This window comes from Amblyomma maculatum, chromosome 11 (assembly GCF_055883805.1).
Source record: "Amblyomma maculatum isolate TAMU_Amacu chromosome 11, ASM5588380v1, whole genome shotgun sequence".
NCBI lineage: Eukaryota > Metazoa > Arthropoda > Arachnida > Ixodida > Ixodidae > Amblyomma > Amblyomma maculatum.
In genome coordinates, this window is record NC_139354.1 from 32147989 (window position 1) to 32175300 (window position 27312).

General features: G+C 44.9%; 2 protein-coding genes across 4 annotated transcripts in view; both read left to right on the forward strand.

Annotated features, from left to right (window-relative positions):
* LOC146173416 (uncharacterized) overlaps positions 1–1230 on the forward strand; it is a 40097-nt gene extending 38867 nt beyond the window's left edge. Inside the window, exon 9 of one of the 3 annotated variants that reach the window (XM_084584252.1) lies at positions 489–1230. In XM_084584252.1, the coding sequence (XP_084440378.1) occupies positions 489–547 (59 nt within the window). In that variant the 3' untranslated portion in view covers positions 548–1230. The remainder of the gene's footprint in view (positions 1–488) is intronic. The other 2 variants (XM_084584253.1, XM_084584251.1) reach the window with 2 other exon arrangements.
* Positions 1231–3175: 1945 nt separating this feature from the next.
* Positions 3176–21189, forward strand: LOC146173417 (uncharacterized). The gene is made up of 8 exons (XM_084584702.1): positions 3176–3349; positions 6058–6276; positions 10898–11040; positions 11667–11801; positions 13951–14095; positions 16337–16493; positions 17482–17635; positions 20744–21189. The coding sequence occupies exons 2-8, from the start codon at positions 6071–6073 to the stop codon at positions 21067–21069; spliced, it is 1266 nt and encodes a 421-aa protein (XP_084440828.1). The 5' UTR covers positions 3176–3349; positions 6058–6070; the 3' UTR covers positions 21070–21189.
* Positions 21190–27312: the final 6123 nt, after the last annotated feature.

Genomic DNA, 27312 nt, shown 5'->3' on the forward strand with positions numbered 1-27312 from the left:
TATTTTTTGTTCGGCAGTATATCTTGATCCTTGCATCGCTGGTAATATGTGTAAGTAAACATCATATCAAAACTACCCACTGCATGATAGTCTCTCTCACATTCCTCCTATCCTTACTAGCCACATCCACTTAACCCCTGCGAGCTTCTTAACATCATCCTCCCATCTGACTTTCTGTTGCCGCCTGCTACAGTTTCCTTCCCTGGTATGCAATTTGTTACCCTTTTCGACCATCGGTAATCCTCTCTTCGCACAACATGTCCTGCTCATACCAATTCATTCTTCTTGATTTCCATTAGAATGTCATTATTTCGAGTTTCTCTGTTATTTATCTGCATACTTTTTATCTCTAACGTTATGCCTACTGTTTTGAATTTCATAGCTCTCTACATTGCTGTTCTCGGCTTATGTAGAACCCTTCTTATTAGCCTCCAAGAGTTAACAGATAAAATACTAATTTCTGGCTGCGTGTCTGTGTGTGTGTGCAGCCGACGGCCCACTGGACCTGTCTTCCCCGGTGGACATCAAGAAGCTGGTGCCCAAGTGACCTGGCCTCTGCGAGCAGTGTGCCACGTGATGGTGGTGGTGGCAACATGTGCAATGACTCCTCTCGCGAACCGTGTACATACAGCCTTCTTCCTATTTATTGGCCGACCAGTTGGCAGGCCGGGCAACAAGCAACAACAACTACCGCTGGCTCTGCTGCCTAGGGCGGCTGTCGCTGCACAGCAGCAGAGGGCAGCCTACTTTCTTTCTACCCCCTTTTTTTAATGTGTGTTTGTGTGCCCAAGGTTCCTAGCAGGTTTTTGTAAGTAGGCATTCAGAGCAGAAGCAGGTCTTTCTAGAGTGACCAGTAAAGAGAAATAAAAGTTCCTGCTCTCTGAATGGAGCAGCGCTTGATGTTTGATGTCATCCTTGCGGGCGTCCAGATGCGGCAGCGGTTTAAAGGGACAGAACACCGGCCAAAATATGTCGAAAAAATCTTGCCTCATATAGTACAGATCAAGCAAGCACTACGATATCAAAGAAACGAGGTTTTACAATTTTACTTTGCCATTGAGAATAGCAGAGAAACAACTGAGGCGGCCTCTTGCAGAGAAACGCTGTTCCTATCAGTACCCCACGTAACCACATCTCAGGAAAATATAACTGGTTTTCATAAGTGCACGCTGTTCTTTCTTTTTTTTTTTTTTTTTCCTACGAGTGCTTGTCATAAGTTATATTTTGCACTCTCTCCAATGCATCGTTAAATAAAAAATTGACCCTCCTTTTTTAATGCGAATGCCATATTTTCAGCTTTTGTCACTAGATGGCGTCACAGTGTTTCGTATTCCTTGGATGAAACTGTGACAGGGCCCACTATTTTCGTCGACGAGGCTTACGTTCCTGGGCCATAACAGCCTTGAGTGTGGAAGCTGAAATGGATGCTACTCTACACTAAATATATCCAATTACTGTCCAGCTGGTGAAATTTATATTTGGTTTCAGTGCACCTGTTTTGTATGCCACCAGTTGTCATCGCGGTCACTGTTCATGGTTTCCAGCATCGGGCTACAGAAAAACTGGCGTGTGCACTGATCGACATATTCTTGGTAAACATTTTCTACTGCGTTTCTACCAAAAGCACTATGGAGCCAAAACCTCTAGAAAGCAACCGTTTTATTTCTCCGAAAAAAATATGCCTAAATTCCGGTGTTCTGTCCCTTTAAGAAAATGCTGTACTGGAAAAACTTCTCGCATTACATCAGTGATGCATATCTATAAAAGGAATCAAAAGGACACTGAGTATGTATTGACCTTGCCCTGTATCAATAGAGCTCTGCAGTCTTACTGCAAAAAATCACTCTTGCCAAAAATGGAGTTTTATAAACTAGAAAATGGGGTGCTGTGTTAGGAGTGCAGATCCTAGAGTCTTGGCTGCACCATCTTTTGCATTTGAATGTTGATCACGGCATCATTTTCTATGTAGATATTTCTAGCTTAAATTCAGTGCCAAGAAAATTCTTCAAATTTTGCTAGCTTAAAGGTGGTGTCTGTTGCCGGGAAAACAAACATGGCCAATAAGGAGCCACAGAATGTATGTGTACCGAGATAAAAAACTGGATGTAGTTTCTTGTGTCGTCCTTTTGGACATCACAGACAGTTGCTGCGTGCCTCATGTAAGTGCCAATTCGGTGCTAGGGCCACACCTTCAGGGTTAGATGTCTCTATACGCCAAAATGGTGATATTTCGAAACTATGTCATGGTAATAAAATGCTATAAGAAGTATCTTAAAGAGAACATTTTCCATCCTAGATATGTCTACAGACCTACCATCCACTATTCCAATCCAATCCTAGAGAGGTCAGAAAAGTAGGCGAAAGCCCATCAAAGCACCTATCAGGTGCCTATAATTATTCCAATCGAATTCTAGAGAGATCAGAAAAGTAGCCAGTAACCCTTCAAAGCATTGCCTGGTAACATTTTGCCTAAGCGAAATTGGGTATTTGCTTCACGAGTCTTGTATCAAGCAATGTGAGTATGCTGTTATACTTGAGCAGTGGGGAAAAGGCCCACGGCGTAACGGACTGTGAGGGAGAGGAGTAGGAACGAAATGAGAGAGCGAGTAACGACTTTATCCCGAAAGGGAAGGCGGCAGTCTGGGATGGAGGGTACGCTGGTTAGGCCTCGGCTACCTTCTGAGCCTAATCACCCAGGATTTTGCCCTGAGGATCAGGCGCAGGTCAACATAGAATCTGTGATGTCGAAAAATGTCTTTGTAAGACCGATCAGTGCGGATCGTCACGATGCCTCGAGTGGCTTAGCGCGTTGTCCAGACGCGTTGGTACGACTTTGCAAGAACAGCTTTTGCTGTAGAAAACCTGCATTTGCTTCCTAGCATCTAGGGAGGCCGACTACCACACTCCAACGGGACACCTCGAGGGCGAAAGGTCAGACTTCGTCTGATAAGGTGGCATCGCAGCTGGCTGTAAGAAACTGCTTGACGCATGCTCTAACGGTGGACCAGAAACCAAAATAGGTTCGATCATTTATGCTAAAATACGGCTAAAACAGTAAATAGGTCATCTGCTGAGCCAACGCGATGCATTGCATACAACGGTCTTTGCAAGCTGCCCTATTTTGGACCAATTCACGATGCCAGCTGGCCACCATGTAGGCGCGTGCTTTGTTTCAGTTGTTTTATTAGTTTTATAGCGGCGCATTTCAGCGTTAGTTGGCGCGTACGGTGCACTGTAGTCGGTAGTGTGCGTGCTAATATGCCGGCTGAAATGTGATAGTTCGCATTCCTGGCGCTTTATTTCGGAACTGCGTTGTCCTACTTCAGCGGTGATCGGCAGCAGCGAAAAGGTAAGTGATACAATCAAAGCCGCGTACATGTCATTGGCAAATACGCTGTCTGAAAGCGCGTTGGCGTATTACGCGAATTAAAAAAAGGGAGACGCAAATAGGCTCATGCCGCGTTCGTTATATTATTCAAAGCGCAATAGCAGCATGCTTACAGCGACATGTGCCAATAGATTGAATGACCGCAGCGAAAGTATCGCAGCTCGGACAGTTGCCGGGTTGAACACCGGCGGGACGAAGCCTTCAGCGTTGTGGCTAGCGCACCTGAAACATATTTTTCTTCGAGTAAAGGGTTAAGTAGACACGCAAATAAAAGGCAATGTGCGCACATGTTTGCATGATGCATAACGACGTACGTATCCGCCCTCGTAACCACGGTGCTCGCAGCTTTCTGCTATTGTGAGGCAAACTCGAATTGTAGAACGAAACCATCAACAGAGATTTGACGCTGTTCAAAACCCACAATTTGGAGAACACATGTGGGGCGCTGCAGAAGGCTGCGGAAGCTTTCTGGTGAGTTCTTCGCGCGTGCACATGCGTGCACATTGTATAACGGGGTGAGGAAGATGGCTACAAGCAGTCCAAGAAAACCGAAGGGTTGACGAGCTGAAGTCTCAGTCTGTAGCCCAGCTCGTACATACTTGTACTCAGCTTGCCCTGTTCAGCTTTTGTGTCGGCTTTTTCAATTGTAAATTAAGTTTTGCGAGCGTGGGTTGCTAGCCGAAATGAGACCTTGATGAAAGAAACGTGAGTCGCTTTGTCGATGCGTGACATTATCATATGACATGTACAGGTATGCTGTACAGGTATGCAGGATCGGTCGCCTAGAGCGGTCGCGCTGGGATCTGCGGAACAAAGGAAGTGGATCTTGAGAGCTTGTAGTGGCTTTTGCAGAAAAGGAAAAAAAAAAAAAGAAAAAAAAAAACTACATATCATATGACATGTACAGGAGTACAGGTATGCAGGATCGGTCGCCTAGAGCGGTCGCGCTGGGATCTGCTGAACGAAGGAAATGGATCTTGAGAGCTTGTAGTGGCTTTCGCAGAAAAGGAAAAAAAAAAAAAAAACTATGTGCTTAAGGGGGAATGTGGGACTAAAGTCACAATATTCATTAGAAGAAAAAAAATCAAACTTTTTTTTTAATTTTTGTTGTTTTAGATTGTGCGTGCATTTAAGAAACTTCGCAGCAAGTTTAGTTGTCATCTGCGTGGTAGAAAAGTATAAAAATTTTATTACAAGGTGGGGTGCATTCACCACCGAAAATGCCTATGAGCGCTTATTTCAAGACGCGGAGTGTATCCCCAAATTACAACTCCTGTTTTTCGCATTCTGTAGCCAAAAAAAAAAAAAAAGGCCTGCTGTTGAGAGTACAGCAGACGATTAAAAAGAAAAACAGAAAGACTAGGCAAAATTTCGAGCCGTGGCGACAGCAGATTGCCTGGTAAACCGGAACAGAAGCTTGGATTGACTAAATCGAAGCACATATCCTTCGAACACTGTTTTGACACTACCAGGTGTCTAGGTAGCCAAAGTGCTCGGCAAGCTGGAAATAGAATAAGTAGCCTAGATGAAGAGCCATACCCAGCAAGCTACCAAGGAAAGCATTTCACGAGCGCGTACAGTAGTGCTGTAAAGCTATAAAAAAAAAAAAAGACAGCTTGAAGCAATCTCCACATAGCAGTGTCGTGACCCAGTGTATACACCAGGCCACTTTGATTTATTTAGACAATAAATTTTAGTAGCATGTTCGGAAATCTTCGAACTCCTTTTTCTCAGCTCACACTTTTTGCAAGAGCACATCTGTTAGGAAAACTTTTAAACTCTTTTAACAAAGGCTGCTTTCAAACTGGTTTCTGGACTAAAATTTTGTTAAAAATGCGGTAAGGTACTTCCTTGATTCCTGATTATTCTTTAAGAGAAACATTTATCATATATGTGGCATATGCTGGCAACAGAAAAAATTGGAGTTAATTTTTTAAGTAGTCTGAATTTAAAATAAATGTCATAAAGAACTTGCGATTAGCCTTATCCTGCATTACGGGCTGCCTGTACTTCGTCTCACAAGACGTTTGCAGCACTGCGAAAGGCAGAGGCACCCCGGTCCAATCAGGATCATGCACACTACAATAGCCAATTGTGCTCCTATGCAACTCTTGCTCCCCAATTGGCGGGGATGACAGTTGGAGCACAATTCTCTATTATAGTGCACAGGGGTGAGAGGCACTTAGGAGCACAATTGCAAGGGCTCCTCTGCCCTTCGCAGTGCTGCAGATATCTTGTGAGACGAAGTATAGAAGTTATCTAAGCACAAACGTTAGTACATCTTCATTAGTTTTGAAATGGTAGTTCTTTCAAGCTAAGTTTTTCGTCAATTCATAATGAAATGTTGATCACTTGATGCTTTTGTTTTCAATGTTAAATATTTTTTTGAAGAACAGTCGCTATTGTGAGATTGTTTTTTTTTTTATATTATTGTTCATTGCTGGCATTTATTGCTTAATATACAGCTATGCTCGCTTCTGATACTAATATTTATGAGCACTACATTTCTTTTGCTTATATTTTAGCACATAATTATTGTTAGGTATATATTGTTTCAACATTGCACTCCTATAAAAACCTGAAAAAAAAAAAAGGCTTCATAGTATTGTGAAATAAATGAAGTAAATAAATGTGTGCTGTGCAGCCAATTTTTGTCATTCCCTTTCCAGCGCTCTGTTTACCATGGACCAGTTGCCCAACGAGCTGCTGCTTAAAGTTCTCGCGTTTCTCGATGGGGCGAGCCTCGTCAGGTGCAAGCGAGTCTGCAAGCAGTGGCAGATCGTGGTGACAGCCATCCTGACGCACGGCAAGGCTCTGTGGAGGCTGATGTGCCTGTCTGAAATCGACCGTAATGTAGTGGCTGAACTGCAAAGCCAGCGATACCTGGAGTAAGATTTTTTCCCCGTTATGCGTTCTGTGTGTGCCCACTTGAAACTGCGTGCGTGGAAAGGGCGGTATGCAGGATGAAAGAATATGGCAGCATTTACCTGTAAGGTCGAAACTCTTAGACCGACGAAGCGTACAGTAGCTGTACCTTGCTAGTATTTGCTTTTGGCGCAGAAACTTGGGGCCCAACGAAAAGGCTTAAAGATTTGAGCGACACCTGAGCTCCTGATGCGACAGCGTTAACGGTTCCCGCCTGTGGCTCCCCTTGTCGATAGTTGTTCATGTCCATGTAGTTTGCTACTCACAGAATCACTGATCCCTGTGTTTGTGCTTCGGTATTATGTCAGATACCACTCGGAATAGATATAAAGCCATACTTTAACCGAGCTGTACGAATGTGCCTGAATAGGCTAGGAGTAGCGTGTCCAACTCTAGATCAAAGGATTCCGGACGGTTCGGCTCTTGTGTCACCCTCCCATCTAAAAGGAGCTGCGGCCAGATCATGTTGTCTCGCATCTGTCGTGGCCTTGCGACATCATGCAACCCACCATTCAGTCACTGTCCAGCCATTTCACTTGCCAGAGGAATGCCCCCCCTTTTTTTTTTAATGTGGGATCAGCGATGCCAGATTTTTTAAATTGTAGGGTTAAAACTAAATTGAGGCCACTGGACCAAGGTATGGAAATGAAAATAATATGGGGATTGTCAAGGGGCACAAAGAGAGCAGACTGGGCCAGGAAACTTGTGGAGATCGATGGTATATTGTGTTTAACATATCATAGCGACTCTGGCTATAATGGACGCCATACCCATTACTTTCGACCACCTGGGGTCGTTTAATGTTCTCTGACACTGTACACTACACGGGCACTTTGCATTTCAGTTCCATCGAAACATAATTGCCATGACTGGGATCTAAACCGCGCCTATATGCGATCAGCAGTTAAGCGCCCTAACCACTGAGATACTGCAATGGGGCTTGGTGCAACAAGTGGATATAAGATATAAGATAATGGAGTGAAATGTAAGGAGGAGATATTCTGGCAAACATAGCAGAGAGTTCTATATATATTCGGCTGCAACACTCCACGTTTACCTCTACGGTCAGGAGAACATTGTAATCACTCAGTTCAGTTCAGTTCAGTCGTTAAGTCGTGTCCGACTCTTCGTGACCCTATGGACCATTTCACGCCATGCTTTCCGGTCTCTCACTATCTTCCTAACATCACATAACTTCATCTGCAGTGCCTCGAGGATGCCATCTAACCATCGCGTTCGCTGCCTACCCCTTCTCCGGCGACCGTCAACCTTTCCCAACATCAAATCTTTCTCCAGCGACTCCTCTCTTCTCATCAGATGACCAAAGTAGCTGAGTTTTAACTTACTAGATAACACATTCATGCTTGCTTGATGCCCATGAAACTAGAAGAATGGCATGCGTGCGAGTGGGGATTGCGTGAATGCGTGCAAGGTAGGGAAGGTTTCATGCAGACTTAGAAACTGAACGGCGGAAAAAAAAAATCCACTCAACTTTTGCATCGAATGCGAAAAGGTTTCTGTTCCTTAATTACTATAGAACAGGTTTTTCTGAACTGGGTTTCGTGAACTCCCACTGGAGTACCTGTCCTACTTCTTGCTGTGCGTGTTAATTTAAAGCATTGGATTTTCTTATCTTATCTCGCTTCCTCAGTGTAAGCACCGTCCATAGCGCAGGACTTGGAATTGCAAAAACAGGCATCACGCTGCCTGCTTTTTTAGTTGTGATAGGAATGGTGGTGGCCCGCTTGGTGAACTTCGCAGTGTGCCATGTCTGTCTAAAATGACGGCGGAAAGGCTTGTTAGGGTACCTGCATTCACCTAGTGTGGCTACTGAAGGCGGGGTCCACACAGCTGAGTTAGCCAGGACAAAAAAGCATGCGTGTTTCTTTGGGCGTTGTTCTTGGTATTTCAATTGCGCTGACATAGTGGCGGAAGTTTTTGCTGCTGGGAAGCCCTTCTGCACCAAAAGTAAAGAGCACTTATTTGCTGAAGTAGAAAAATACATCTATGCTATGCTGCCGTTAACGCAGGAAATATTCGATGACTATTAAAAGCCATGCGGGCTGTCACATGATTATATGCACAGCCCAGCTAGTCGTGCCTTGGCCAAGCACGCGAATGAGATGTAGCACTGGTCTCGTGTCTTTAGTTTTCTGCTTTCTTATGCCCAACTTAGAGGTCCAAGAATGAGTTAGAAGTGGGCATTTAATAAAACACTAATTATCGAACTCAAGAAAACAAAAAATGTTTACGAAATAACTGAAAGAGAAAACAAAGTCCGTGCGCAAGCAGCATCACCTGATTTTGATGGTGGGGGAGGGGGTTCTTTGGCACATATTGGCTGCTGTTAAGGTTCCGTGAGGCAGAAAGGTTTGTTTGACAACACCAATAACAAGCTGCAGGAATGTAAAGGATCCCTATTTACTCAGTCTTTGGAATCGCGTAATGCCAGCTCTAAAGGTAATGTGCTTTTTCTTTGCGAGCAGACAAAGGCACAGCTTACTGTTATTTGCTTCATGTTCATTTTAGGATGTCCCAGAATGCACTGTGCGTTCTGTTCCAGTGAACTCTCACTGTTGTGCATTTTTTTTTTTTTTTTTTTTTTTTTTTTTTTTTTTTTTTTTTTAAGTTCATCACATGCGTGCACTATACTCCCGGAGAACTTTTTTTGGCTATGCAGTCAAGGGTACGGGGGCGGAGCTTTCGTCATGGTGTTACTATATATAGTTCTCGCTTATCTGGTAGTTCTCACATATCTGTCCTCAGTTACGGTTTCGGTTTCAGTTAAACCTTTACTTGAAATTATAGTTTTCGAGCCGCCAACAACGCAGAAATGTCTTTCTTTACATTGCTTAAGGCTTATGTGAACACAAATTCGCAGGTAATAATATTACGCGCCACGTACATTTCCCAAACAAGCGCATTGCGAAAGCGTATAGAAACCGGCGGGTGGATGCAGCAGATGCAGTCGACATACTATCCGGGAGATTCCTGAAAGAAAGATGGTGCAGCCATCCTGTTTGCTTTAGGGTGCTTCGATGCCAGCTCATCGTTGTTCAGGGAAGAGACAACCTCGCCATATTGGCCCACACAGGATTAGCTGTGCTAGCATTTGTAACGACATCATTGCTCTCGGCGTGCTTCAGAGTGCTTTGACTTGAACGGTCTTTTAAATGTGTAAGCATTAAGTGGCTGTGTTCGAAAGAGCTTGTGCCCAGAGTTTGTCATCATGATTGCGTTGAACTGAATAGAGTTAGACAAAAAAGGACAATTGTATGCGAACGAGGACCAAAGAATCTCGCCAGGGAAAAAGTGAGGTCGAAGTGGAGTCATTAGTTAAGTAATTATAGTCAAAAAAGCCAACCAGACATCGAAATAGTTGAGCGAGCTAATGTAGATGTCCAAACGGAAGTGACATCACGTGACCGGAGGACTAAGTCTGTTTTGGCGTCTGAGTGAAAAAGTACTAATAAATGGTTGAGATCGATCAAAAAGTGATTAATGAGTGTCAGTTAATTAGAAGATATAATTAGGGCAAAAGAAGGCGAGGAGAAGCAAGAAAAAGTGTAAATGGCGACAGGTATGGGGTGACATCACCGCGGCGACGTTGCCGTGGTGAGCGCCGCCAGTGCTGCCATGACGTCACTAGCAACCGTGCGCCGCCATGCCGCGCCTCTAGCATTGGTGACGTCATGGAGAGCCGGCAGCACAGCATTTCTGGACGCGTTGAAAGAGGAGGCACGCCAGCACAAAAAACATTGCGGTTGCCTAGTGTAGTGCAACGTTACGGCACACAATGTTGTCAACGATGCAGCTGTTATAATTTCCACAGTGTGAAATCTCTACAAGGGGCGCACAATATACCGTGTGCAGTAGCAATGCTATTTCTCCAGTGCACATTTTGCAGTGCTCTCGGAATTTCTTTTATCAGTATCACACTGTGTATCGTGTTACCCATAATACCATTTCTAAAACTCTAGGTTCAGAGACTTAATTGGACGACCTAATTTTGGGACTGCAAGGGATTCGAAATGGCGTCGCAGCGAGAAAGAGGCACTGTGGGGCAGGTCAGAGGTTGGCACCGTAGTTTGCTCAGCATACTGTACTGATTTGAAAATTCACTACAGTAGCATTGTACTGGCTTGTTTTGTATTACAATCGGGATGTAATATTAACGTAAATATTTTCGTAATGGTGTAATATTCCAGAAGCACAATCCGTGAAATTTATGAAGGGACTATATTCTGCTGCGCAGTGTCGTGATGTGTTTTGGCTCAGTAGTTTTGGCTGTGTAGCCAAAAAAAGTTTTCCGGGAGTATGTCAATGTTGAAATTCTAACTTGTGCCCTATTTCAACTAATAATGACCCACTGCGCAGTGAAGCGCTTTGCTACTATAAGCAGTTGCTGCAGATAAAGTTCTTAAATGAAGACATTAAGCGGAAGGTGACGCTTGAGGCATGTACGCATTCAAACGCTCGAAGACCTGAAAAAGCGCTCCAACAAACTCGCAGAACTTTGTTTGAAAATCCGCGACGCATTGATTTTCATGGAGGCAGGTGAGAGGGAGCATTTCTTTGCTGCAGGCGTGACCGTGACGGCCCGGAGTTGGACTGGTTCAAGACCTACAGGTCTTGGTACTGTAGCAGTGCGGTCTCGAAGTCTCCTCACAGCAGCTGCGAGTATAGCACAACTTCCAGGGGCGAGGTGACGTGCCTCAAGGCATCTGGTGCGTAACATGTAGAATGTGTGCGTGGCTTTTCCTTTTCAGTGAGCCTTCTTGACACTTGACACCTGTCTGCTAAGCATGCTTTGCCAGTGTGCTTAAGGGAATCGCTCACCTTAAGAGAGTAACTACTGGTTTAATTCCTCGCCCTTGTGTAGTATTGGAGGCAGTTGAGTTAGCTTGATGTTTTCATGCTGTGCTTGTCGAAGTATGTCTACTGTGCATGCATGTGCATGCGTGCTCACGAGTACTCAATGTAGCACTCACTCTGAGTGCATTTTGTGCGCCTTTCCCCTCCTTGTGAATTATTTTTAGGTTTCACTTTTGACTTTTCTAGTCTAATTAAAGTCCCTGTGACTGGCTATTTCTGTTAGAAAGAAGGCATGTTTTCTGGCTGTATGCATGACTTGTGCCCCCATTAATGCTGATGAGACAGAAATGTTTGTTCTACTTAATGGTTCCCTACAGTTTTTTTATTATTCGTTAGCGGGCCATTTCACAGCAACAGGTTGTGCGACAGTCTGCAGGCTTCCACGTTAGAACTACTGAGCTGGACGAGGTTTTAGAAGCTTGTCAACTACAAGAATAGATAGGGTATGGGCCAACACATTGTTTCTGGCATTTTACAGGAGACTTGATTGTGACTGGCCATGTGTCTGGGTTTGTCGTCATGTGGCATGCCCAAAGTGGGGAGGCCCTCTTCGAGGTGCAACAGACTGGAGGTGCCATTGCTGACATCGCGCTGCTCTGCCTTCGCAACTTTGGTGAGCTTCACTCACTCAGGAGTGAGAGGGTGCTGGGTGCACCCATGAGCAAAAGTAGAGAGACCACGCGAACCGCTAAGATTTCTTTTTTTCTGTATAAAAAGATGTTCCAGACAAAATTGCTTGGCCCAGATGGTGAGTGTTTAGGAGGGTACTCCACTCATTTCTCAGAAATAACCACCTCACCATCAGAAAAAGCTGGTATGCAGTTTTGTGAAAATGCATGGTCTCTCTTCGCTTTTGTGTACGGGTGTACATGATGTATTCTGCTGCGACAAGGAGCCAGGAAAGAATGCGGGAGACATGTCTTCTTCTCTTCTGTCCTCTATTTGCTCTGTGAACAGTGATGTCATGCCAACTTGTCCAGCTCCTTCTTCTCTTGTGGTTGGCTCAAATGAGTGTCGATGTCGTTAAAGGTGCCTTGGGGTCGTTCTTGGCTACGCATAATGTGAAGAGGACACGCTTGATGTCCACTGGAGTACCAGACGCAGCTCGTGAAAAATAGATACTGCTGTAACTGGTTTGCGGCTGTGTTCACAATAAGACGAAGATGGCATGAGCAAAGAGCATGGCCTTTTGATTTTCTGGCAAATCTATCTGTGACAACTTGGGTTGTGAATCAGTTGCTCTTCTTTCATCTGTGATGAATGAAGAAAGCGAGCTTGACAAGGTTCATGTCTTGCACTTGGTATCAAGAAACCAAGCATGTAGGTAATTTGTTCATCTTGGCATTGTTGACATGGCTCAGAGCTCAAATGCAGTTTCTTTCTAGCATTTTCTTAGTTATAATTACTGTTCTGGCTAAGTCTTCCTGGACCTGCAGGAGAGAGGCCAGCTCTGATATGAAGGGCAAGAACAATTGGAAATGGTACCAGGGTGCTTTACTTTTTGAGTGTCATCACTTTGGTCAGAGTTCTCTGTGCTGTGTTATTTGTAGAGTGGCTGCTTTCAAAGTTTTTTTCAACAGCATAGGGCACTACAAGCCCTTATTGTTAGTAACCTTTATTTGTGGGAAAAAAACACTTACGTATAAAGTAAATTGCACGGTAACCATCGCCAGTGACTACTTAGGAGCAAACAACCTCTCTTACAGGGACAGCGACAAGCGTCTTACATGTCTCGGCGAATGCAGAGCAATAACTGTGCACGGACATAACTGGAGACAAGTGCACGCTTTTTGCTCATGCTTTTTGTCACGTAGGAAGGAAGTGTTCCCCCGTATTGTCCTAGAAATGCAATCAAATGTAGTGGTCTTGAAAATTATGTTGCTGTTTTTGAATTGCAGAACTCCAAACTACGTATGTTACACTTTGAACCGCAACAAACAGGCTAGAATGACCTTACGCTTAAACCTGTTCTTTCATCTCCTTTCTTCCCTTTGTGGCACTCTCCTTGAACCATGTTACACAGCCTGTTTGTAACCTACCTGTAGGGCTGTCAAAGTTCTCGGTGCTCACGTATGTGACAGTTCATGTTGACCGTGCTTTTTATGATATAACCATGCTTAACTTTTTTGGCATCGCATATGTAGGAAAGTGAACAAAGCGCCATATCTGTTTTGTTTCTTAGGGAACTCACCTTAAAACAGTTTGCCTTCAATCAGAGTCCTGTGCAGATATGGTCGCAGCTCGTCAACTTTAAACCTCAAGGAACCAGAAAAAGCTCTCGAAATGATATTGAATGACTCCGACAAAACTAACAAGAATGCCTTGCATCGCTATAAATTTGTTTGGTGAAAGACTGAACAGCAGTTGCGCAATTTTGAGGCGAGAATAGCAATGACTGCTTTTGAAGCTTGCAGCGTCACAAAAGAAAAAAAAGCCGGAGCATCACGGCAGCGCCGCTTCAGATTCCTAAGGGGGGTCTTCCTCATTCCTCATCCTTCACAATGTGACGCGGTGGAGACGCTACCGCGTTCCACTCATTTTAAGCAGCTCCACTTCATTTGCGGAGGCTTTGGCAGGTCGATGCTGTCGTTACTGTGGGCTGGTGCAAAGTGCAGGGAAACGAAAGCGAAAGTGAGTCCAGGAAAGTGGGTCTCGGCACCTCTGATGACTGCATCCATGTCTGATGACATTGTCGCAAGGGTTGATGCATAAATTCATCCATAAAAACACGGCAGTGTGCTGATTGAAACATTTACACGCAGGCACGCTTCCCTGGGGCCACCTCGGCTGTGTGCACTCGCACATGGTGTGTGCTCCGCAGACGTTGCAGCTGCAAGTCTACCGCCTCGAGAGTGACTGCCGCAAAGTCCATGCATTCGCGACCTCATACCCGGTCACCTCGCTGAAGTGAGTTGTATTTCTTGCACATTTGTGTACAAGTGTCACGTTCACACAAAGGCGTAGCTTTCTAGCATGAGCGCCGCCGATGTAGAGAATGCAGTAAAAGCTTATGAATTTGAACTTCAAGGAACCCATATGCAATCCACTCATCATAAGTGGTGTCTTATAACGTGAGGAGTCTTCATTTGCTCAAAGGGCAAACAGCAGATGGTGAGCCAAGATTAGTGGGCCGGTGCAAAGCTCAGGAAAGCGATATGGGAACTAAGTGGTCGGATTGTGAGGAGTTGTCTGCTTGTTGTCACGCCTGCCATTGTACGCGCGCCCGAGTTGTGCAAAAAAACTCTGCAGCATGGAATTTGGGTTTTGAGTGCGACTATTTTGACGTTTTTCCGTGATTGTTGTACCTGGCTGCAGCCCACTATTGGAATTAAGCGGTGCAAGGCCCGTAACATTTGAATCTGTGTTCAATGCCATAGACTTGCGTGAGCATTGGCCAAGACCGAGCCGCAAATTAGAATTATCCGGGTTTCCAAAGTAACAAACTAGCGAGCTTTTTACTGTACTGCCCTGTCTAGAACAGTTGTGAGCCTTTGATTGCAGTTACTTTTTTGACAATGCCTTTTTGTCTCTCTCATACATTAAACTCAGGAAGGAGATTAGTGGAACCCTACTATATAATAAACTCTGACATAGTAAAGTAGAACAGAAGTCCCAATTCATCTTTCATGGGAGATTGTACATTTTTGCAACCCTTCACAAATAAAGTAATTTTTGGAAAAATTTGTTATAGTAAAGCGCATTTGGCCATGGTGACGATTTCCTATGAAATGACGTCGCCGCATGCGGGCTGCCTAGAATTGCGAGGGAAACATTTTTTTTTAATTGCTTTACCATCAGGCTTTGCAGCGCACAGGAGAAGCAAACTTTAGGCCTTAGAGCTCTGAGGGAAAGCATGCAGTGCATAGAAAGAAAATGAAAAGTAAAGCTGTCTACAGACATGGAAAGAAGGTGGCGCGATCCATTCAGAAAGCAAAGAGGATTAATAAAAGTGCAGCGTGAAATGGGGAAGGAAGACTGAAACAGTGGAAGGTAATGGAGTGTTCATGCAAGGCTCCGGTTTTCACGAAACGAAACTCGGTTGTATTTGTAACCACGTTGCCCTCATGCTTAAGAGGTACTTCCGCAAGATGTAAACAAAACAACTGAAAAAATGGCATGAATAGACTGAAAGAGAGAGATGGAAGCTAGTTTTTTTTTTTTTTTTTTCATTAAGCAATGAGGCGTGTTTAGTTAGCAGCCATTTAATTACCAGACAGTATCTTCAGTACCATTTCATCACCAACAAGGTACAGTGAAGACCCTAATGTAGTAAAGAGTTTTTCACGTCCCAGTGACTTTACTATAAAGGTGTTCTTTATAGAAACATTTTTATGTTGTGAGCTCAGAATACCCCAGAAGGCCTTCTTAAACAATGCCAAAAATTTACCCCTCTGTGGAATTATGCGCATACTGTGTGTTCCTTTCTTCTGTTTTTTTATTATTATGACACTTGTCTTTAAGGAACTGTGGACACAAAGTCATTGGTTGCATTTTTGCATTCCCAGTGGCTGGCAAGGAATATGTGATCCAATTTCTTCTAATGAGGTTGTTTTGATTTCAGTTTCCTGTAGCCAAATGGTGCCTGTGACATCATATTGTAAATCATTCCTGTAGAGCAGAAAAATTCATGCCTTAGTTGTTACTTTGTTATTTTAATTGCCGTAACAACAAATCAACTATGTGTAATGTTGCTGTTTTTCTATGTCGTACGTGACCTGTAGTTGTGTGTCATTGCCACTAGTCGGCTGTTGCAACAAACGTAAATAATGCGAGAGAAAAATTTCATTTTAATGTTATTTGCTGTACATAGGCAGGTTCCACCTTGTGATTTTTCTCTGCAGATATCTTGCACATCATTGCAAAGTAAACGCTCTTAGAAATTCCGTGTCATGACGTTTTGGAATGCATAAGGGCCCCTAACCATCAGCTGTCATTTTTTTGGCATAGTTATGTCTGAATTTTTTTTTTTACTACGGTGCTACATGACCAGGCGGCATTTAGTCAATCCCTGGACTTCTGGCTGATTCTTCATTGTGAACAGTGAACCCGTACAGGTTCCAAAACGTCAGCTAATGTTTTTTGACAGGGTCAGTGACCGCGCTTTCATTCTATACCTTGTGGGTGCATCACTGTTTTTGTGTACTGCAGGGCCTGTGGGGATCTGTTGGCCACCCTTAGTACGAGGCGCTGCCTTGTGGTGGTTATGCGGGTGACGAGGCTGGGCGAGAACCTGCGCTTCCAGCAACTACTGCGGATTCCCAACCAGATGGGCATTTGCTCTTGGATCGGCATCAGCCACTCCTTTGTGAGTTGCGAGGGGCCAGCATGAAAACTGACTAGGAGAAAACAGGCACGGCCACTGTTTTTGTCTAGTTAGCAGTATCTTTTGGCAGTTGTGACCACCTTATCCCCACAAACTTCACGTTCTCATCCTCCCACACGACTCTCTTGATGCACTGCACCCCCTGGACGATTGCCTTCTCTTGAAGTCTATACTTTATTTGACTGCACTTTCTGCACTAAATCTGGCAGGATCCAAGGGGGTGCCGAGAGCGTGCAAATGGCTTGCAGTGCTAGTTCAGGTTTAGTTCAGGTGCAGCGCGACACTAGCGCCGCTGACGCTGCACGTTTCCTGCACTTGCTGCACTTGGCTACCGGCCTGTGCAGAGACTCGGTGAACTCGCTCTGAACTAGGCTTGCACCTTTACAAAAGAAATAGCAAGGTGCAGGGGTCACACGCTGCACTGGAAAAACGATTACGAAGGTGCTGCACTCAATGAGCTAGTGCAACTAGCTCATCCAAATTGAGTAAACCTTTGGAATCCAGTCAGTTGCCCTTATCAAACCTCGCTTATCCTGCCTTCCTGACTCTTGATAACCCCTGCTACGCTTGCATTTGCCATACATGCTCTACCAGTGCCCATTTCTTCTTGATTCTGTCTTTATCAGTTTGCTTTCCATAACTCGCTGCGCTGTCCTCGACTTCAATTCATTGCTTTTCGTTAGCCTGCGCATTTCAGCAGTGCTGGAAAGATACAAGTGTTGGCTACTTTCATCTCGAGGGACACCGGTAAGCTGGTACCCGTGACCTGAGAGTACCTGCCAAGAACGTCACCATTATTCTCCTAGTTACCTTACACAGTCTTGTGGTGTGCCTCTGCAATGAGCACTTTTCCTGAACATATTTTCAGACCACTTTCCAATGCCTCTCGTGACCTATAGTGAATCCTTGTGTCATAACCTATAGTGAATCCTAGTGTGTAGTCGTGAATACCACCTCACTGCTCTCCCAGGTGATGTTTGTGGGCCCCAGGTGGGAGGCCGGCAAGGTGTCCCTGGACGCCCGCAGGAGCTGGAAGTGGGGATTGGCACCGCCAGAGTGGAGGGCGCACCGCCATGTGATGCATGCCCTTGTCCAGAGGCGTGGGTTCGTCGTCATCAGCACAGGTGAGCAGGGCACGTGCACGAACTGCCCGCAGGGCAATGCATTCGTGACAGCAGACTTGCCTTCTTGCGAAGGTTTTGACTGAAGCATGAAGTGACATGCTTCATGGTCAAGGCAACATTTTCACCCATGCTAAACAAGTTTTCGGGTGCGGACAGAGCCGGGACATGCGGACAGAGCCACATGTCCCTCTTACTTTTCAAGGTCTCAGCGAGTGGCAGGACTAAGGTCGGCTAAGAAGTGAAAAGAAGTGCGCGGGATGTAGCCAGTCGCAGTACTTAAATTAGAATGCATCTTTAAACCGTGCAAAAAGACAAGGGATGAAGAAGAAACAAACAGGACAAACCGCGTAACTTCAACTAGTTTACTACAACGATGCGTCACATTTTATACATTCGTCGCAATCACACTGTAACCTAACAAACTGTCATCATGCAACACTGGTGCTCAGGCGTGTACGGGACATCGTGACATCCAGATATGGAAACTCTTTATCAGACAAGTTGACCGAGGTTTTGCTGACACACATGTGCCGTTTTCGTGGCCTCTGTTCAGATGGTTTCTGCGGACAACACTGCGTTACTGAGTTATACAGAGTATAACACGGTATACTGAGTTATGCCAAATTCGGTTGTGTTGTGCTGTATGGCTGGCATAGGCAGGATTTTTATGTTCCTTTCACATCTCCATGTTGGGCTCCATGCTGGGCAGCAGCCTTCTTCCTTTTCCAAAACTGAGCATCCTCAAAATAAAAAAGAGAATGAACTGAGTTGAGAGCCAAAACTTTCCAGAGTAATTTTTTTTTCTTCCTGAGATAAATTATGGTACATAGTGAAGGAGCAGAAAGACCAGGCAGAAAAGTACAGTGGAAGCTCATTGTTTTAATATGTACTACTTAGTCTGGCTAAGACATATAGAAGTCATTAAGTACAAATGCTGGTCAACTCGAGCGCGGGTTGGCTATACCGTGGATAATGCAATATATGCTCCACCGCGCCTGAGCAGGCTGACGCCCAGCTCAAGGCCATAGAAATGCTCCTGCGTTAAGGTGGCAGGCGCATGGTTGTGTTGAATCCAAAACACGGAGGAAAGAGAAATCCAGGCAGAAGCATGGAAGAAAGAGTAAAATCAAACTGGTGCCATGGGTCAGTTTCGCTTTTATCAGCTTCAAACCATTCGCACCAGCCCACAACAACAGTGACTATCGTCCATGCATCAGCCAGTCTACGGATCACAGCTGCGCGGCGTTTCGGGTGCTCATTGGTGGTACTACTGATCGCGCATTTTCATCCGCGGGGCTTTTTTGCCGCTGCTTCATTGATGCATACTCACCAGGTAACGTTCAGTGTGTTGTGCTGTGAAGCCTCCACTTGGGAGGGTGCACCGCCACTACCCCAATGCACCGTTAAGGATGCCAGGAGGTGCTTGCCATTTTCAAGCAGTCCTGCTTTTTGCTTTGATGGTCCCGACAGCGTGCACGCAATGAAATGCAAGAGATAGCCATTGTTGTGCTGTTCTCATCTAGAAAACCGGCAACCATTGCCCATTCTTTAGCTTAATAAATTTACCATAATGCAAGCGTGTCTTGCCAGTTTTTTCGAAGCTATTCGATAATTCAAATTCTTTTTTTTTTTCCTGCATCAGACACAGGAGAGTGTTCGATTGGGGAAATAGGGGTAAGACCTTTGCCTTGTAGTGCACATAGTCAGGCTGGGGCTGAAGAACACTTAAAGGCCCACTGTCCAGGGAATGACATTTTAAGCAGAGGAGCCCAGTGTTCAATCAGGTACCGGAGATAGTCTGTGCAAAATGCTACAGCGATATGTGCGCCGCAAAGCAGCAAAAATACAAATCAAAGCTCTCTCACCCTCCCCGTCGGGAAACCAGCTTTAGCAAACGACGTCCATTGGTCAGTCTCGTTGACTGACTGGGGAAGGATGGGCGTACACCACTAATTGTGTCCACCACTCGCTGCGCACTTTTCCCCACTGTCTGACTGAATGCAGCAACGCGCGCTCCCGCGCCACACGGCAGAATCGGGTGATTGTGGTGGCTGTAACTGCGTTATTAATTACTCTTTTCAAAAACATTTTGCGGCCTTGTGTTTTGGAGATGAAGTCTTACAGTCACCGGGGAAGAAAATATTTTCGACCGGAGGGTGGACAGTGGGCCTTTCAGTGAATAGCAGTATGTACAGTGCAGTGCGCTGCAATCAGAAAAAGTGGACATCAGAACAACGGAGTCACTTTGAACTGACTTGGCTAAAGTCGCTCGCTGCAGTGTTTTCAGTGGTGTGTATCCGCCATTGTGGTATTTGCGATGGCATAGTGTTCGGCTTCTCTTGTCCAAGATAGCTGTGGTGCTTTATGGCAGGTGTGTGCTCTTCACTGGAGCTTGATGAATGACATCCGCTGCAGCAGAGCACCTTGAATCCACTAAAAACATTGTCCTTTTTTTGTCTTCACGAGAACGTGAACGCAAGTTGGTATTCAGCTGCCTGCTTTGTGGCGGGCATGAAACACATGGTGTCTTTATGAAACACATGGTGTCTTTTTGCATGCTGCCAGCCTTATGTCTGGTGCAGTGTGGGCGTGCCGACAAAATGTTTGCTTCGCACATATTCTCATTAAAAAAGAAATTTAATCTATGAAAGAAAAGCAGCTGCCTAAGTTTCTGTAGAACCGTTTAGAATATATAGCGAGCCCTACATACCTCCCTATTCTATATTGCCGAAACTCGCGTATGGGGCAGAAATTTTCCGGCTTATGGAAAGGCTTGAAGTTAGTTTGTAGACTTTATTGCAGAGAAGAGAATTATTGGTGTAATGCTAAGAGTAGCAGACAGGAAGACAGAAGTGTGGGTCAACGAATGAATGCAAGTTGATGATATGCCATATGGAATCATCTGCAAATATGACAGGAAGGGAAGGTATGCAGATGGCCTCACAGGACAAAGGAATGCAGGAATAGCGTGATTGCTGCTAGCACGAGGTTATAATTGAAGTTGAGTTTAAGAGGCCTCTGCCCTGCAGTGGGTGCACTTAAGCTATTATACTCAAAAACATAATCATGTTTTCTTCCTGTGTTCTTTTTTTTTTTTTTCTGCACCAGTCGACATGAGGCTGTACGTATCCATGGATGAGTGCCACGACCTGTATGAAATCAAGGCCGCCCGTGATTGGAACAGTCGAGCATCGGCGCTAGCGTTGTGGGGTGAACTGTTGGTGATCGGCCTGGAGAGTGGCCAGCTCTATGTGTTCTACATGCGGGAGGACTCCCTGGACGATCTAGCCTCCCGCCAGGCTGACTGGAGTGAACAGCTGGGCACAGATCCTATCATCAACATCGATGTGACTAGCGACCCGAGAACTTCACGACCCACACTGGTCGCCGCCACTCGTCACAAACTACACGTCATCACCTGGCCAGTTCACTGAACACCAGACAGACCAATAGAAAAAGGGGTTGTTTCTAGTATTTATTTTTATTACATTATGGGACTGTATATATGTTAAAGTCTGTGCCTATGAGGTGTCATTAAAATATTTTGTACCTTTTCTCTGGTACTGCACTGTGTGAAGTGCAGGAACTTTTGCCAGGTGTGGCCTGCTTTTCGTTCCTGTACCTTGCTTGGCATTCCTTTTGTTAATATGTTCAATAACTTATTAATTTGAACACCTGTCCACCTTTGAGGTGAAAGATCAAAGATGTTGACACGAAGGAGACTTGGAACGCAAGTTGCTGCGTGCAGAGCAAAGCAACACGGCCGCTTAATGGAGGCGCACTTAGGTGCGGCCCGTCGCGTCGCCCAGAAGCCGTATTGCACCTAGTTCTCATCGCCACAGCTCCGTGACGAGTCCTGGCGGAGAGCTGCGCGCAGCGGCCGTGGCTGTCCCTTCGTTTCGGTGTCCGTGCGGCCGACGTTTGCTCAATTTAGGATTTATGAGCCGCGTTTCACACAGGTTTTGAGGGGTATTTGGAAAGGAACTATGGTGCCCGGACTTACCTTTAAAAATGCGGTTTTGTGCCTAAAATCAGAAGTACAGTCGACATGAGAAATAAAATCAGAGAGCCGTTGGACGATTAGCACTAGGTGCCCACGGCAAAACCACAAATGAGGCGGTACAGGGAGATATCGGCTGGGCATCTTTCGAAGCACGGGAAGCTCAGAGTAAAATATTATATGAGGAACGCCTGAGGAAATTGGACAGTAACAAATGGGCAGCTAAAGTATTTAAATACCTATACTTAAAAAGCGTTGACTCACAATAGAGGAAAAGAACAAGGAAACTAACTAGTAAGTATGCTAGTCACAAGGACGGAGAAATAAAGAGCGTTAAGCAACAGGTGAAAAACACAGAAGGTAAAAATTGGATAAATTCAATGGAAAAGAAACAGAGTGTGGAATTATACCCAAAGTGGAAAAGGCAGACCAGGAAGGAAAAGGAAGCTTTCTTTGATAACTCAAGAGGCAGTGCCCTACTTTTTGAAGCTAGATCAGGGTGCCTTAGAACACGTATGTGCTGTATGTGGTAACTCCAGTGAACCAATTGACCATATTATACTTGAAAGTAACGGTATCCATCTGGAAGTTGATGCAGGCGCAGTCACTGTTCCTGAAGCTCTGGGGTTTAGAGATGCCAGTGGCCGGGTGAATAAACCGGCGGTGGAAGCTAGCAAAAAATGACTGGAAGATTGGTGGCTTAAAAGCAGAGAAGTGACATAATGTTAGTAGTGTAGAAACTAAAATTTAATAAATAGAATTGTGGTATACTTGACCAATATAAAACAATATTTAAGATATAGGAAGAAAAATGAGCATGATAGCTACTGCTTACCACCCCGTTTCAAAGGGGACGCTTCTATATTTCATCCATCCATCCATGTGATTTTCAATGGCAAATTAAAATTGTAAAGCCTCTTTTCTTTGAAACTGTAGTGTTCAAACTACTAAATGAGGCAAGGTCTTTTTCATCTCCACCATAATCGCATGACATTTTGGCCAGTGTTCTGTGCCTTTAAATTATAAAATGTTCTACCAAGCATAACCATGCTGTGAGGAGGAGTTGATAAAACATTGTAACACTAAAATAATTTGGGAAAGGGAAGTGGGGATGGTTATGGCGCTGGGTGGCAGACTCTATTCCGGTACGCCTATGGCCGCCGCTGCTGCCCTAGCTTTCTGAACCAGGGCCCGCTGGGCCTACAGGTCCAAAGCTGGACAGGGCCGCCTCCCAATCCTCCTTAGTTGGCTGCCTTATAAATTCTATATTTGTGTTTTACTGGCAGGCCCACACCATGTGGTACAGATCAGCATACTGCCCTCAGAATTTGCACCTAACTGTGAATGTCGGGTCTACGTGTTTTACTATGGCGGGATTTAGAAAACATCCCGGGAGTGCCCTCGTGTAGAGGCGTAAATGATTTGTAATCTCCGCATAGGTGTGAGTGGGATTGATATGTTTGCCGCGGTAGAACTTGAGGATTGAGCGGAACCCAAGGGAAGGAACGGTCGGGCAACCACGTGAGCGGTCTCGTTCCCCTCCACCACCTGGTGACCAAGCACCCAAATAATGTCTTTTTTTATTAACAGCCGTATCTGAATTGCTCGTATGTGCCAATAATATTGTGCAGGCGACTGGTGCTACCTACCCCGCACATAATTTCGGCAGGCCTCTCATGAGTTCAACCTTATGTACGCTGCATCGGAGTGGGTGGCGGCCAGTGCAATCGCCACTTCCTCCAACATTAACGCGTCGTTAGTTTATACCGAGAGCCCGTTCAGCTGCCTTTCTTCGTGCACAACAGCGATGGTACAGATGCCGCCCTCGGTGGGACCCGCTGCTGCATTCACGTAACCTGTGCATCTCTTACTGCCATAGTTATTTTGTATAAATTTTGCCCTGGCTTCACGCCTCCTCTGATTATACTCCCAATTCATGTTTTTTGGGAGCGGCTTAACCGTTAGAGTATGGGTTTTGCTGAATACCATTTCCTGCGATAATTTTTTCTGATCTGTATTCTTCACTGTGCCTTCTTTTTGATATTTCGTAATTATTATCACCTTGCGTTTGCTTCTCGGTTGCTTTTTTATTCTGTACCTGTACAACAGTAAATGGTTGGTGATACGAATTTTGTTCATACAAATTTCGGGATGATACGTATTCGTAAAATTCCCCAGCCAAGGTGCATTGTGCAGAGTGCAAAATTTCACATTTTTCAAACTCTCTCTCGCGCCACTGCGGATGATATGAATGCACTAACTGCGATTACAGCCTTGGGCACCATACGCACTTGGCACATCGCTGACTCTGCAATCGTGAACCGTACTGTACGCCCCGCGAACAGTTCGGAGGTGTGTGGGAATTACAGACTAGTGATAACGAGTCACGCTGTGCACCGCGGGAACAGTTAGTGGCGATGCACACGGCCCGCGCACATCGCTACTCGGGCCCGATCGCTAGTTGCGCTGTACACGGAGTGATTTGCGGCGGCGTCATTGTCGACATCGCGGTTTCCTGTCGTGTTGTACGCGTTGTGAGAAATTCGCGAAGGCGTGATCGTCTATCGCGCTGTGTGCGCCACGAGTGACGAGATGGCCGTGCGGTGCTTTAAGCAAATCTGCTTGAATGCCTTTCCCATACTTCTGCTACGAATTTGCGATCCCATTGGATTCGTATCACAGAAGTGTCATTCATAAGTGGCGGGCTACACGGATCCCCACTTAGCCCAGTAAATAAAAAATCGATAGGTTCAGTTGGGATGACTAATCAGATTTAATTGGTTCTGCTGATCACAATGGTTTGTCTAATGGGTCCTGTCAAACCCAACTGGTTTCTTCACTCCCAACTGGGACACCCAATTGGTTTCTCCACTTCCATTTGGGAGCCACGAAACCAATTGGGCTTCCATCTGGTTTCTACACTCCTAATTGGGATGCCCAATTGGTTTCTTCACTTCCAACTGGGAGTCGTGAAACCAATTGGGCTTCCAACTGGACATCCCATTGATTCTACTGGTCTGAAGGGAACATTCCCAATTGGGCTTCCAACTGGACATCCCATTGGTTCTAATTGGTCCAAAGGGAACATTCCCAGTTGGGAAAGTCGAGATGTGATATCCTTGACTGAGATGCACATATATACATATCACTCTATAAAGATAACAGTGAAAATTATAATTCTTATAAAAAGTGTTTGCCACTTAATCTTCCTAATTGATTTTATCGTGTCCACCTCCAGTGCAGGCATAAAGAAATTAAGGTAACTGAATAATGGAGAAATGTCACTGGCCCCAGCAGTACAGTCCAACGAATGGAGTATAAGTCTGCAAAGTGTCCGGTGGGTATGTATTGAATCTGTGTTCGTTCCGTGCATGTGATGCATACTTGTTTCTCATGATTTCTGTATAACTTGTAATTTCAATCCACATGTATAAAAGTTGGCCCCCTGCATCTCCTTCAGAAAAAGTAGAAATAAAATTTTTGTTCTCTTTTTTTCAGCTTTGTGAGTTCTAGCCATTTGTAGTTGATGAACCATTCGATCTTGATGGGCGACCAATTATTTCCAACTGGAAGCATCAATTCATATCAAATGGTTGAGCCCAATGGATGGCAAAGACACAACTGGTTTTGACCAATTCATTTTGATTGGAAAATTTCCAATTGGACCAACTGATTTTATTTGACTGGGTAGGGATTTTAAAGGGTGCTTGTGTTGTTCAACACGAGAAAATTTTTGCATTTCACCTTCATTAATATGGAACTATTGGCATTTCAATTCAATAGAGCATTGTCATTTTTTATGTTTATGCTTTTCCCATTTTTATCTGCAGTTTTCACTACTAGTGCTGTCAATTCAGCAGTCTTAAAAGCAGTTCTCAATTCTTTGAACTCAACAATGACATTGCGCTACCCGTCTGAAGCTTTGAGGCCTGACTCTCGTGCCATGCAGGAGTTTGTGAATTACCTGGACTCTGAATAAGTGGGAGGCACATCAAAGAAGGGGACAAGGTAAGTTGTTGGGCGAGTTGGGGACATTTTTCCATATCTACAGTGCGATAAACGGGACGAGATGAGGAAACATAAGGACAAATACAGCGCTTTCCTGAGTGAATTGAATCAGCAGCTGAAGTCCTGAGAGTGAGGAGAAAAGGAGTGCAGAGATGTTAACCAAAATATTACAAGCACCTTATACACATTCAGAGCTTGACATTTCATATGTGACGATGTCACGCCTAGCTGGGCCATGATAAGCTCGAGAGTAGATTTGGAATAGTAAGGCAATCATAGGACTGTAATGCCCACCCACGCCATAGCAATTCCTAATGACCATCAACTGCTTTAATTATTACAATCTTGCAAAGAGCTTTGCTGGGTTGAACGTGCCTGAGGCTGTGTTTAGCTTTTGGCACTCTTGTCGGACAAAGACCAGGCGCCAAGTTCTCACTAGCAGCAGCAATGTATTGATAAGGTGATCAACATGGGTACCTTGATAAAGCAGAAGGGGCTCTTAATGAAGCTTTGACAGAAAATTCCTAAAACAATCAAAGGAGCGACTGTAGGTAGAATAAATTCAATGCCCAATGGATATGGTGATCTACCCACGCCCCGACACGCAGTTTAGGGGGCGGGTGCTGCTGCCTTAGATGCAGGGTGGGAGGTCTTGGGTTCCAGCAGCCTCTTCAGCCAGGTGGACGAGCAGGAGGTGGAACTTGGGGTCCGAGCTGTGCCGCAGGGTCTCCCAACAGGTGTCTCTACTGCCTATATTGTGCATCCCCCCAGGAGGATATGGGCATTCCCATATTATGCAATCGAGAGGCCCTCTCACCTCACAAAGGTTACACTCCTAGCCTTGGGAAACGTGCGGTTCGCCATAACCTGGTTCGGATACGTATAATTTTGCAGTCGCCTTCATCCGACTGCTTGTCTGTTTAATTTCGACTGTAGGTGTACATGCTATATATTATAGGGTATGTTGCTAGAAGTTTGTTATGAAAACAAAAAGTCATATGTGCATGAATCAGTTACTGTTAGCAGCTCCGGATGGGGAAAATTAAAACACTTCTGCATTTACAAAAGCATGCGATTTTGGTGTCCTGCTGTACACTGCAGAGAGCGTCTTCAAATTGATCAGTGAGCTTGAGGATGTCGTCACAGGATGTTTTAGCTCTGGACAGCCGCATCGTAACAGTATCGTGGATATGCTTTCTCTTCTTAACCAGACATGAACTTTATAGGGTGCTATAGCACTTCAATGAGCTCATTGCAAATTTGACTAGGTTTTACCTTGTAACAAGAGTGCATTTTTTGTCAAACATCTCAACAAGTCTCATGATTTCGCAACGAAAAGCACAGCAGCATTTAAATTTCAGTTGAGTCTAACAACTGAGATGGAAGGTTTTGTTAAGAAATGACTGCATGGATGCATGCAGTATTTGTAAGTTAAATGAGTTGCTATGCCCTGTTTGTGTAACTCTTATTTAAGTGGGTTGGATCGGTAATTTGTTGCATTGGGTTGCTTTAACAACTTTTTCTAGTTCATGGAAAATCGCAATTATTAGATCCATCTAGAACTTCACTTCTTGAACTAGAAAACCGCTTGTGGCAGTTCGTTCTCACATTGTTTGCCTCTAAGCTTTGTAAAGGGGTGCTCCTGTCGATCTTGTAAATATTTTACCCA

Excerpts from the sequence above, each read along its gene's own strand:
- LOC146173417 (XM_084584702.1), top strand. The coding sequence starts at position 6,071 with ATGGACCAGTTGCCCAACGAGCTGCTGCTTAAAGTTCTCGCGTTTCTC. Across the intron at positions 11,041-11,666 it reads GACGTGCCTCAAGGCATCTG|GAGACTTGATTGTGACTGGC; the intron begins GTGCGTAACATG and ends GGCATTTTACAG. Across the intron at positions 14,096-16,336 it reads TACCCGGTCACCTCGCTGAA|GGCCTGTGGGGATCTGTTGG; the intron begins GTGAGTTGTATT and ends TGTGTACTGCAG.